This window comes from Nannospalax galili, unplaced genomic scaffold (genome assembly GCF_000622305.1).
Source record: "Nannospalax galili isolate Female #2095 unplaced genomic scaffold, S.galili_v1.0 scaffold5, whole genome shotgun sequence".
NCBI classification, from domain to species: domain Eukaryota; kingdom Metazoa; phylum Chordata; class Mammalia; order Rodentia; family Spalacidae; genus Nannospalax; species Nannospalax galili.
This window is the reverse complement of record NW_008353126.1, coordinates 3,106,891-3,120,883: the sequence shown is the minus strand read 5'-3', so window position 1 is coordinate 3,120,883 and position 13,993 is coordinate 3,106,891. Positions and strand designations below refer to the sequence as shown.

At 37.3% G+C, this 13,993-nt stretch overlaps 1 protein-coding gene across 1 annotated transcript in view; it reads left to right on the top strand.

The window, feature by feature from the left end:
* Window positions 1-13,993, top strand: part of Stxbp3 (syntaxin binding protein 3) — a 44,808-nt gene that overhangs the window by 19,028 nt on the left and 11,787 nt on the right. Inside the window, exons 8-11 of the mRNA XM_008850425.3 lie at window positions 595-685; window positions 4,311-4,435; window positions 9,452-9,547; window positions 9,672-9,729. Coding sequence (XP_008848647.2) covers window positions 595-685; window positions 4,311-4,435; window positions 9,452-9,547; window positions 9,672-9,729 — 370 coding nt within the window. The remainder of the gene's footprint in view (window positions 1-594; window positions 686-4,310; window positions 4,436-9,451; window positions 9,548-9,671; window positions 9,730-13,993) is intronic.

Genomic DNA, 13,993 nt, shown 5'->3' with positions numbered 1-13,993 from the left:
ACACATAAAATAAAAATAATAAATAAAATATTTTTTAAAATGTTTAAGGGGCTGGAGAGATGGTTCAGCGGTTAAGAGCACCGACTGCTCTTGCAGAGAACCAGAGTTTGATTCCTTGCACCCACATGGTGGCTACAAACCATCCAATTCCAATTCCAGGGGAATCCGAAGCTCCAATTCCAGGGGAATCCGAAGCCCTCTTCTAACCTCCACATGATATGGGTGCACTCACATGCATGCAGGCAATACACTCATACACAGAAAATAAAAATAATAAATAAAATATTTTAAAAAAGCCAGGCTGGTCTCCATAGAGAATCCAGGCCAGCTGGGGCTACAGGGAGACCCTATCTCAAAAAGACCAAAATATATATATATAATATATATGTATTTTTTCTAATGTTAAAAAAAATCTTAAACAAACACATGATAATTATATACCATTTGATATCTGAAATTTTCCATTTTGTAAGACTTCATTTTGTAAATGATGTTGCAAAATTTAATTTTAGAATTCAACTTTATGATATTGTGTCCTGAAGGATAAATACTGTGTCCTGAAAGATAATTGTTTGAACGTTTTTCTATTTCTAGTACACCTCTAGATAATGCCAGTAAGCTTGCACAGCTGGTTGAAAAAAAACTTGAAGACTACTACAAACTTGATGAAAAAAGCTTAATAAAGGTAATTTGTAAAAGGCAAACAATGACTATGCTTGAAGTCTATATTTCTTTTATAAGCCAAAGCAACATGTTCATTTTTTTTTCTGTATTGATTTGGTAATCGTTAAGATGGATCACTAGGTGCTGGAGAGATGACTAAGTGGTTAAGAGTATACTACTCTTCTAGAGGGCCTGTGTTCAGCTCACAGCACCCGTGTTTAGTGGTTCACAATTGCCTGTAACTCCAACTCTGGGGGAATCCAACATTTCTGGCCTCTTTGGGCACCTATACTCAAGTGCACATACCCACATTCATATACACATAAGTTTTTAAAAAGTTGGATCTCCACTTCTGATTTGAAAATCATTGACAGATACAGTAATAGAAGTCTTAGTAGTTGGTGTGGTTTATAGGGAAGATAGAGGCTTTGAAGTCAGCACTGTGTCCAAATCCTAATTCAGTTAATTAAGGTGAATTATTTGACTACTTTGTACCTACATTTTTGTCTCTATAAAATAAAAATAATATGATAATACCTATTTTAAGCTAATGAAAAGATTAAATAAGTTAAAATATATAAAGTCTTTAGAATAATACTTTCCACTGAGTTAAATAAATCCTGGAATTTCCACTAGTACCAGCTCTATGACTTTGAGTTGTTTCTCCTCTCTAAAGTAGGTGAGGTAATATGTACCTTGCTTGGTGGTATGAGAATTGGGTGAGATAACATCTAAGTATTTGGCATGTATGAGAATGTAATAAATAGCAACCTTTGTTTTCATTTTCTAAAAATAATATAATGCAATCAAAGACTAAGGTTGGAACCTGGGGAATGCCAGCATATAAGTGTGGCTGGAGAATAAAAATCTAGAGGATACTGACAGGAGGTGTTGAAAGGCTGAGAAGCCATACCACAATAACTAGAGAATGAAGGCAGGAACTGTCCTAGTTTAGAAGAGGAGATGGCCAAAGAAGCCAATTAGCAGTGCTATGCAGTAAGAGGCTTGAGAGGGGCATGTATAGAATACACTGGGAACATAGGTCTATCTTACTTTAAACTGGAGTCTTGGAAGGCATTGTTATAGGAAGAGACCCTTGAGCTTCAAAAATGACTATAGCTTAGTAAAGGGGGAATTTATTGCAAGACTAACAGGATTCTGTGGGTGGAGGCATAGAGAAAAAGGCAAAATTGAGGATTAAGCAACTTGGTTGGAATGGAGGATATAAATTTAGATGTTATGCTGGTTACTTTAAAAGTTACAGATTTTTTTATTTGGAGATACAGTAAAAGTTGTTATTCTGGAGCCAGGCAAGGTGGCACATGCCTTTAGTCCCAGAACTCCAGAGGCAGAGGCAGGCAGATCTCTGTGAGCTAAAGTCTGGCCTGGTGTACATAGCGAGTTCCAGACCAGCTAGGGCTACAGGAAGACCCTGTCTCAAAAAAGACCAAAAAAAAGTTATTCTGTTATGAAGGTAGAGTGACTTAGTAATTATAGCAAGCAATAAATAAATGTTAAAGAATAATAGTAAATATCTTAGTCCTTCCCAATTTCAGAGTAATTGAAGGGCAGGATGAACACACACACACACACACACACACACTGTTCTCATTCTTCCTGAGAATTGCATGTCCTTCACATGCCTGATACTTTTCTTTTATTCAAGTGCCTGATGAAGGGTCACCTTTTTTGAAGCTTTTTCTGACTTTTCAGGCCATGTGATAACCACCAAATGCTGCCCTGAGCCCCAAGCTCTGACATTGTACTGCCTTTTCATTTGTACGTTTCTGAAGACTCTTAACTCTATATGTGTTACGTATTATATTTAATCTTTATAGTGGTCTATAAGGCAGGGGTTCTATGATTATATGTCATTTTTACAAAGAGAATACTGACATATTACAAGTTGAGCAATTTGACTGAGGTCATACAGCAAGAAACTGATCAAGGCTGAATTCAGGTCCAGATCTGATTCCAAAGCCTATGCTTTTGACCACTGCACCTTACTGCCTCAGACTTTATTAGAAGAGTAAAGTCGAATAAACACATTTTAAAAATCTAGCGTACACTTTTTACCTCTATCTGCTATATGTATCCAAATAGAAATTGTTTGTCGAATGAGTTTTAGATACCACTTACTATTTGAATAGCAAAGAATTAATTACATTTAAAAAAAATTTTATTATTTTTATTTTATGTGTATGCATGTATTGCCTGAATGTTGCTAAGTGCACCCATGTCGTACAATGCCCGCGTAGGACAGAAGAGGCTGTCGGATCCCCTGGTACTGGAATTATGGACAGTTGTTAGCTGCCATGTGGGTGCTGGGATTTGAACCCGGATCTTCTGCAAGAACAGCCAGTGTTCTTAACCACTGAGCCATCTCTCCAGCCCCAGAATTAATTACTTTTAAGAATTAAATATGAAGTCGGGTGTGGTGGCGCACACCTTTAATCCCAGCACTGGGGAGGCAGAGGCAGGTGAATCTCTGTAAGTTCAAGGCCAGCCTGGTCTACATAGTAAGTTCAAGCCAGCTGGGGCTACAGGAAGACCCTGTCTCAAAAAGACCAAAAAAAAAAAAAAAAAAAAATGGAAACTGAGGAAGGAGGATCACAAATTCAAGACCTACTTGGGCTACAAAGTGAGCTTAAGACCAGTCTGGGCAATGCAGTGAGACTGTGTGTCAAATTCAAAAGTGAAAAAAGGACTGGGGTTATATAAGCTCAATTGTAGAGCACCTAGGCCCTGGGTACCCCCCCCCCAACACACACAAAGAATTGAACATTCAAATATTAGCAATAGAATTTTCTAACACTATTACTCATTTCATTGTTTAGTGATTCACTGTGAATTAATGTTAACAAGGTTTTCATTATGATTTATCATCTTAGTTGTTATTAACATAATCTTTTTAAATGTCATAATAGTTAAAAATCCAAGCGTTAAACTAGAGCTGACTTGGGTTTGAAGCTCCATTCTGCCATGTAATTGACTCTGTGATTTGGGGAAATTACTTGATTTTAAACTTTAATATGCCTTCCTTGTCAAATGGATGTAATACCTCAAAGAACTGCTATAAGAACCACAGAGTAATATTTCTATGAAATAAAATAATATGTGTATTTCTTGATTATCAAATGTCTACCATAAAAACTTAAGTAGTGGCTACTATTTATAATTTATGTCATTTTTGTTATTTATGGAGCTGAACTTAAAAGAAACTTTGGCCTGGTATCATAGTATGTTCCTGTAATCTTAACACTTGAGGCAGACAGTTGGTGAGTTCAAGACCAGCCTAGATTATATACATAGAGAACCCCTGTTCTAACAAACAAGAATAGGAAGAAAAAAAAAAAATCTAGTGAAAGCCAAATGTTACTTCCTAAAAGAAAATTTGAGAATATTACATTGTTAAATATAGCCTCTTAATCCATTTATGAAAGCTTTCAGTTATATGGTCATTTTCCCTAGTGTGCCACTGTGTTTTTACTTGTTTTAATACAATTTCGCATTCTTAAGGCAATTAACTCTTTTGTTTCATTGTGTGTTTTTGGTGGGGAAAAGGATCAGGCCTGTTTTCTAAGATATTAAATGTGTTCCTATAAAGATTTTAAATTTCTTAAGATAATTTTATCTTGTTATTCTAGGGTAAAACTCATTCCCAGCTCTTAATAATTGACCGTGGCTTTGATCCTGTGTCCACTGTCCTGCATGAACTGACCTTTCAGGCAATGGCATATGATCTACTACCAATTGAGAATGATACATACAAGCAAGTATAAATGGAAGGGCGTAAAGGGCGTAAACAGACAGATTGACATTGGATGGCTTGTGATAACATCAGAAGTCTGAATACCTGTTACCTTTTTATTTAGAAACCTCCCTCTCTTACTACTGTAATCATCAGCTTTACAACATGTTTATTTTGTAAGCTAACAAGGCAGTTTGCCTCAGAGCTTTTAAGTATATTTGCCCCCTTAACTATTTTGTAGTAGTAGAGGTACATTTAAACAACTTGAATTTGTACTTTTCAATCATTTTAAGAAGAAATACTAGACCTAGTTTACATTTTATATATATTATATGTGAAATTCTTAAGCTATGGTTATTCTAAATCATACATATTTTGTCAATATAGTTTATTTTAGATGCTATAAACACAGCAGGTTGGCTACTGAAAAGAGGCATAATTTTACTATTTTTGTACATACTGCCTTAACACTTAAATAAAGATACAACTTTAAAAGTAAGGAGAAATAATTGAAATGAAAAACAAAATAACTTTTTGTTAAGAAGCCCTTTTATTTTTCCTTTAATATTATTTATGGGTATACACACAGTATGTTTTTTGACTTCATCTCTAAATCCAAATTGACATTTTTCAGCCAAGATTTACTATTTGAAGCCAGGAGTGCGGCACACATCTATAATTCTAGTGCTTGGGATACTGAGGCAGAAGGATCATGAGCTTGATGCCAGTCTGGACTGCATAGCAAACTTTAAGCCAGTCAGATTTACTACTTGAATGCAGTAGTAAAAATGAATATTAACTTTATGAAATTTAGGTTTCTATTCATTTAGTGAAACTGGGCCTAGTGGTACAGGCCTACAATCCTAGCGACTTGGGGGAGACTAAGGCAGGAGGATAACAAATTCAAGACTAGCCTGAGCAGTCTAGTAAGACCCCATCTCAAAAAAAATTTTTTTATAAATAAATACAAGAGATATAGGTCAGTGGTAGAGCACTTTCCTACTACGTGTGAGGACCTACATTATATTTACAAATTAACAAATAAAAGTTTTAGCGGGTATGGTGGTGCACGCCTTTAATCCCAGCACTCGGGAGGCAGAGGCAGGAGGATCTTTTGAGTTCGAGGCCAGCCTGGTCTACATAGTGAGTTCTAGGATAGCTGGGGCTACAGAGAGACCCTGTCTCAAAAAGACTAAAAAAAAAAAAGTTTTAGTAAAAAGATACAACTTTTGATAATTTGATATTTTCTATTGTGTTTTTTTTTAATTCCAGTTAAATCCTGATAAGTTCTTTTGTGTCGTTTGTCTTAATGTTAGTTAATAGAGAAGTCAATAGAGCTACTTTTCTCATATGAAAATTGTTTTAAACAGTTTATTCAGAATTTTCAGGAGTATTGTTTACACCTGTGCCTTTAGGTGTACAAACCTGAATTACTCTAGGTTTAGAAAGGCATCTGAAATCAGATAATAAAGAATTTGGTTCTAGAAATTTTAGAAATAGAAAATTATAAAAATGGGAAATTTTAGACATTACAAACCTAGTATTTTTAAATTTTCTCTCTCTAGATTTTCTGGCAAGTAAAGTCTAATTGCTTGGGATAGAGAAGAGAATGTTAAAAGATCGCTATTCACTGAATCAAAAAAGTTCAGAGATAAGACCTTATGTGGCAGTACTGGCTCCCTGTGCTTCATCACAATTTTTATATGGGAATTATTTCTTAGTAAATATAGAGATAGCATTTAAAAATTTTATTTTATTTTTTGTGTGTGTGTGTGTGTTTGTGTGTCTGTGTGCATGTGTATGACATGTTTGAGTGCAGGCATGATGTGCCACACTGTGCATGTAGAGGCTTAAGGACTAGTCGGCTCTCCTTCTACCATGGGTTCTGAGTATCAAACTCAGATTGCTTTTACCCCGAGTCATCTCACCTGCCCAGAAATATCTTTTTTACCAATGTGTTGCTAAATCCAGAGGTTCTTGGTTCCTTCTTAACCATCCCGTCTCATGGGTGGAATGTTCTAGTGTTCAGTTTTTGGACCAGACCATGTCTTTATTTCTGTGCTTTTAGGAGCACATCCACTCTCAAGGTTTATTTGCCTTGGTGCCCACATTTATGTCTATTCCTAGTCTTCTTGTTTCTTCAGATTCATATATCAAACTCTGTACTGAGCATCATCACTTGGAACGTCTGATGAGCTTACTAAACTTGTATGTCCAAACCTGAGTCCCTGATAACCCCCTTCAAACTGCTACAACCAGTATTCCCCATCACAGTAAATGGTAGCTCCAATCTCTTTTTTAATTTAATTTAATTTTATGTTTTTATTTTATTTTATGTATGAGTGTTTTGCCTGCATGTATGTAAGTGCACCCACATCATGCAGTGCCCACAGAGGCCAGAAGAGTGTGTTGGATCCTCTGGACATAAGAGTTACAGGGTTGTCGGCTGCCATGTGGGTGCTGAGAATTGAACCTGGCTCCTCTGCCAGAGCAGACCGTGCTCTTAACCACAGAGCCATCTTTCCAGCCCCAGTAGCACCAATCTTATAATTAGTTACTCAGGCCAAAACTTTCAGTCATGGCCAATCAAGTCCAAATACATGGGATTCATCGACAAATCTTAAAGACTTATCTAATTTTTCATCTGGATTATGACTTTGTGTTGTTTTAAAACAGGATCTGCACTGTGTAACCCAGACTGGCCTTTAACTCACTGTCTTCGTGCAGATTTTTAGCTTATCTCTAGTGCTCTACTTCTGCCTTTAGCCCTCCTTTCAGTCTTTTTTTGACTCAAGGGGAAGGAAAAATTTTAGTAAGATCTAGGTGACTGTATATCACTTCTTTCAGAACTTTTAAATGGTTTTCCATTCTCCACAGAGCTAAAAGATAGAGTACATGAATGCATCCTCAAGCCTCACATTATCTATTCTTCTTCCCTTCCATAATATTTTGATTTGACTGCCTGCTGTTTACCCCCATTCGCCATCATACACTATAGCCAGACCACATAAGGAGCCTCACCTCCTTGCTAATCTCCGTCACAGTTTTAGATGGAAACAGAAAATGGAGGAAATTCTACTTAACCAGATTGTGCTTTCTATTTTAAGGACCTCTTTAAATTTACTCTAAGGAATTGGCATTTTTGAGTGTTGCTGTAGTGCTACTGATGAATCTTTGCTCATAAACCACTTAAAGTCAAAGATAATATGTAAGTACTTAGTAGTGTTCTGCATGACAAAAGGGTTTCCATCTTTTGACTAGCCTTGTAATTAAACACTGCCATTTTATCTTTGGATTACCTTAACTATGACCACACAAGAAGATTGTGTTATAAGTAAGGCTTATAATTTGGGGGTTATAAAAATGATTATATTCATATGGCAGAAATCTACATTATCTGTAGTCCAGAACTAAGCTCAGTGCAGTCTTTCCTAATTTTGGCTCAGGAAACTGACAGTCCCAAGGACAATTGAGTCTTCCCTGGAAGGAGAAGCATCCTCATAAAATAAGAAAGGAAAAATTACACCAAGAAAATCAGTCAAGAAGCCTGTTTTGGGTAGCTCCATAAAACTCTTGAATTACTACCTACTCTAGTAGAACTTACTGAAGCTGCCACACAGTTTTTATAGCCATAGTAGTTTGTTTCTTTTCATAATCTATCTCTCTCTCTCTCTCTCTCTCTCTCTCTCTCTCTCTCTCTCTCTCTCTCGGTCTTTTTGAGACAGGGTCTCCCTGTAGCCCCAAGTGACCTGGAACTCGCTATGTAAACCAGGCTAGCCTTGAACTCACAGATTTCCATAAGCCACCAAGTCCAGCTTTTCTTCAAATTCATTAAAGAGACTGGGTAAAAGTAGCACATGGTGGCACACACCTTTAATCCCAGCACTCGGGAGGCAGAGGCAGGTGGGTCTCTGTGAATTCAAGTCCAGCCTGGTCTACATAGTGAGTTCCAGGACAGCTGGGGCTAAGGGAGACCCTGTCTCAAAAAGACCCAAAAAAAAAAAGTAAAGAAGTAGATGAGCCAGGCGTGGTGGTACACGCCTTTAATCCCACCAATCTAGAGGCAGAGAGAGGCAGGTGGTGGATCTATGAGTTTAAGGCCAGCCTAATCTATACAGCAAGTTCCAGGGCAGCCAGGTCTACATGGTGAGACTGTTATTTAAAAAGAAAGAAAGAAAGAAAGAGAGAGAGAGAGAGAGAGAGAGAGAGAGAGAGAGAGAGAAAGAAAGAAAGAAAGAAAGAAAGAAAAGAAAACATTATATATGTTGTTTGTTAGTTTTGTACCAACTCTGAAACACCTTCAACAGGCTAACTGAAATGACAGTTCTTTATTTTTAATGGATATTTGATAGTTGTACTGTCACATCAAATATATCACAAGAATTTAAAGCAATTAAAATACATTCTTAATATATTCAGTTTTGTTCTTTTTGTTGTTGTTGGTCACTTTTTGGCTTTTGAGACAGTCTTGTGTAACCCAGGCCTTGAACTGCGTTTATTCAAGGATGACCTTGAACTCCCAATCCTACCTCTCTCTGCCTTACAGGTGCTGGGATTACAGGCATGTGCCACCATGTTTAGCTAGTCTTGTTCTTAAAGTTGATTGTAGGGCATCGAATTTTTGTTTTGTAAGATGAATTCTGCCAAGACTCTATAAACCTAACATTTGAGAAGAAAAATGTTTTGCTAAACTTTTATTATAAGAATACTAATATTCTTTAGTCTTGATAGGAATTACCCTCTAAAATAGTGGATTGTGTCTGTATTTTTCAGGTTGTTTTTCAAAATTATTGTTTTGTTGTTTTTTTTTTTTTTCTTTTTGAGACAAGGTCTCCCTGTAGCCCCAGCTGGCCTGAAACTCACTATGTAGACCAGGCTGGCCTCAAACTCACAGAGATTCTCCTGCCTCTGCCTCCCAAGTGCTGAGACTAAAGGTGTGCACTAGCACACCTGGCTCAAAATTATTGTTTGTAAAAATGTTTCTTCTACTTTGTAGGATAGGGAATCAAAACATGTTATGCCTCTATCTATTTATAGATACAAAACAGATGGAAAAGAAAAGGAGGCAATTCTCGAAGAAGAGGATGACTTGTGGGTCAGGATTCGGCACCGGCACATTGCAGTTGTGTTGGAGTATGTGACCCCATTTTTTATTTTATTCTGTATTTTTTAGGTTCTAAATATAGAAAAGTATATTTTACGACCTTAAAATAGTTCTGTAAAATATTAACTTAGAAATTTTTCTCCCAATCTGAAGGGAAATTCCAAAACTTATGAAGGAAATTTCATCAACAAAGAAAGCTACAGAGGGAAAGGTAAGAGTCTTCCTTAACCTTCAGAGTGATGACAGAGGTGGACTTCTAAAAAATGTCTGTTTATGTTTGATTTTTGGATACATTAACCTGATAATCTTGAACTTTTAATCCTCCTGCCTCCACCTCCCAAGTGCTAGCATTACAGATGTGTGCCACTGCAGTGTAAGTACACCTATGTTGTGCAGTGCCCATGGAGGCCAGAAGAGCATGTTGGATCCCGGGGCACTGGAGTCATTAGATGCCATGTAGGTGCTGGGAATGGAACCTGGGTCCTCCGCAAGAACAGCTGGAACTAGCTATCTAGACCAGTCAAGCCTTGAACTCACAGAGATCTGCCTGCCCCTGCCTCTGAGTGCTGGGATTAAAGGCGTGTGCCACCTTGCCTGGCTGTAGTTGAGTTGTTTAATATTAAGTATAAGTAGAGTGAACAGATCTTTTAAAATAATATTTTATTTATTCATTTTTTATTTATATGTATGAGTGTTTTGCCTCCGTGTATGTTGTACAATGCCCACCAGAGGCCAGAAGAGGACGTCAGATCCCCTGGAACTGGAGTTACTGATGGTTGTCAGCCACCATGTGGGTGCTGGGAACAGAGCCTAGGTCCTCTACGAGAGCAGCCAGTGCTCTGAACAGCTGAGCCATCTCTCTAGCCCCATAAAGTGTATAAATATTAACGTGTGTTAGATAGTTTTTTCCTTAAATGTACACATGTAGTTTTCAGTACAAAAATACTCTACATTTTTCCTAGATATTTGATATTTTTGGTTTTATTATAAATAGTATGAATTTTTAAATTCTACTTTGTTAGTATATTAAATGTAAGTCCTTTTATAAATTTTCTTTAGACTCAATGATCCTAATAAATTTATTTTTAAAAAATAATCCTAATACTTTAAAGATCAAAATTTTAATATTTTTCCAATAATGTCACCTGTGAATTTAGAACATTTAGGCCCTTCCTTCTCAGGTTAACTTTTATAGACTTTAAACTATTTTTCTTAGTAATTACTATCTCCTGGCTCAGGCTAACCCCACATGACAGTGTGAAATAGAACTGGTGATGGTGAACATCCTTGTCTTGTCTCATCCTTAGGGGAAACATGTTCATATTTCATCATAGTCATAGAGTATTATGCTAGCTTTAAATTATTTTAGTCACATCCCTGATAAGATTAAGGCACTTCATTTTTATTCGTAATTTGCCAATAAGTCTGTGTGTGTGTGTGTGTGTGTGTGTGTGTGTGTATGTGTGTGTGTTACTGAGGATCAAATTTAGGATCTCATACATGCTAGGCAAACTGTCTTCCACTGAGCTACACCCTAGCCTTGTTTTTGTATCATTTTAAGAAAATGCTGGATTTCATCAACTGCCTTTTCAATATTATATTTCTTTCTCCTTTATTCTGTTAATGGATTGAATTATATTGGTTTGCTAGCATTAAAAATATATATTTTATTTATTATTTTTACTTTATGTGTATAAGTATATTGCCTACATGTAGGTAGGTACATTCGTGCCATGCAATGCCTTTGGCAGTCAGAGGAGGGTGTTTGTTGTTAGCTACCATGTGGGTACTGGGAACTGAGCCTGGGTCCTCTGCAGGAGTAGTCAGTGCTCTTAACCACTGAGCCAGGTCTCCAGCCCACAATTGTGTCTTTTTAAAATAAACTTCACTTGGTCATTATGCATTATCCTGAATGATGCCAAATTCTACTTGCTAATAACATGGAGGACATTTACTTCCTGTTTATGAGGAATATTTCCCTGTAATAATTTTTGTAACATTCTTACCCATTTTTCATATAAAGATTATATTAGTCTCATAAAATGAGCAGTGGTGCTCTCTCTCATTTTATTCTGGGAGTGTTTGTTTAAGAATTGTTCTATTATTGCTGAATTCACCATGGGGCATAGAATATTATTTACTTGAAATCTTTAGTTATAATTTTATGTTCACACACACACATATACACACACACACACACACACGTGTATATATGCCAGGAATTTCAAGAGTTCCAAACAAGTAGCAGAAGTCGCCGCCCCTCAGGTTTTGTCACTGCTGATTTTTGGTCTTTTTGAGACAGGGTCTCCCTGTAGCACCAGCTGGCCTGGAACCCACCATATAGACCAGGCTGGCTCCTTTGTCACACTTGAGATACTGTATTTTTCAAAGAATTTGTCTATTACACTTAACTTTTTAAAATATTTTCTTATCCTTTCAGTGTGTATAGAATCTGTTTATTAATGTTATTAAGTTGTTTACCCTATATGATTATTAATACCCCTACATTTAATACTTTTATATTTCAAAGAGCCAGGGGCTTGGGAATATAGCTTAGTGGTAGAGTACCTGCCTAACATGAACAAGTCCTTGGATTCAAGCCCTAATACTGCAAATATATGGTTTTGGCTATGTTAATTTTTCTCTATTATGGGCTAGGTTTTAAATTTTTATTTTGTTTATTATTATTATATGTATGCTATGTAGATGTGGATATGTGCATGCCATGGCATTCACATGGAGAGGCCAAAGGACACTTTTGTGGAATCGGCTCTCTTTTCACCTTTATCCAGGGATCAAATTTAGGTCACTTTCATGGCAAGTACTTTTACCCACTGAGTCACCCTGCTGGCTTTGTTGTTGGTTAGTTTTTATATGTAATTGACCAGTATCTCTGGTTAAGCATATAACATATACTCAAGGGTACTCACAATACTATGGGGAGCTTCCATCTACAGCTTTGCACCTCAGCACACACACAGGCTAGCGTAATAGTAGGTACCCATAGAATGTCCTAATCCTATGACTACCCTCTGTGTCTTATGAGCCAGTTCTCAAGTGAGTACCAGGACCAATGCTTTTAGATCTAGTTCAATCTGTTACAGAATCTATATGGTCATTTTTCCAGTTCCAGAATGAGCTTGAACAATCACATAATAAACCTTAGTATAAGGAATAATGATAAGGTTGCTCCATAGGTAAAAGCTCTTGCCACACAAGCCTGAAAATCTGAGTTCAGTTCCCACATCCCACAGACAACTGACTCCTGAAAGTTGTCCTCTGACCTATACAGTCACCCGTGCGCGCACATGCGTGCACACACACACACACACACACACACACACACACACACACACACACGGCATATGCGTGCCCACACTCACACAGTAATTTTTTTTTAAGAGGCTGGCTGCTGCTAGGAGGCAGAGTGTTTGTTGAAGCCATGTAAGAGGGACTCTGAAAGGTTTATGTCATCAAAGGTGTCAACAGCCTCATTCCCTGTATTCTGAATGATTGATACCTCTGGGCTCCATCCCCTTGGGGCCTTTGTCTCTGTATTGAGAATCCTGACTCACAGAAGATTATCCTTAGAAACTTACTATTTTATCACTTAAATATTGGTCACTTCCATTTCATGTATCAATTTTCACTTGTCTCACAGACACTGTTGATATGCAGGGCCCCTAGCTGTGCTCTCTGCAAAATGTGTTCAGTGTTGTTCTGCAAAGCAGTCAACTGCTGGAGAATTCTTCTTTCTATTGAGACTTCAATGAGAGTATTTCACATTTCACTTCATCCTAAGACCTAGGACTGAATGTCTGGGGTATTCACTTAAGTCCTTTTGTTTGGATCACAGAATGATAACATGTTCTTAGCACTAGGACTCTGAAATTTCTGACTAGTGCTTAATTACCAACTTGAATTCTAGGCTTTTGAGTGTTAGGCCCTGCACTTGTGCAGATCAGGGGTTCAAGGCAACTACTCTACACATTTTTATGTTCTGGCTGGTTTCCTTCTCTATATAATTGTGCCTCTGAAACCTGCCTAGGCAGCCTCAAAGGAATTTTTTTTAATTTTATGTATATGAGTGTATTGCTTGCATGGGAAGTGTCATGCAATACCTGTGGAGGTCAGAAGAGGGCATTGGATTCCCCTGGAACTGGAGTTATGGGCAGTTGTTAGCTGCCATGTAGGTGCTGGGTCCTCTGCAAGAGTAGCCAGTGCTCTTAACCTCTGAGCCAGCTCTCCAGCCTCAGAATCTTTTTATTTTTTAGGTGGAGAGACAATGTTCTCTACTTCTTTTCAACATGATTTGGCAAATATCCCCAGGAAACAGATAGAATGAGTTCAAGGATCACTTTCTTTGCTTCTCCCTGCTTGAAGCTAGTTTTTCTCCATTGCCTGAAAGCTACTATTTTATTTGTCCAGTTTTGTTTTTGTTTATGAGAAGAGTAATCTTGAAATCAGCTATTGAA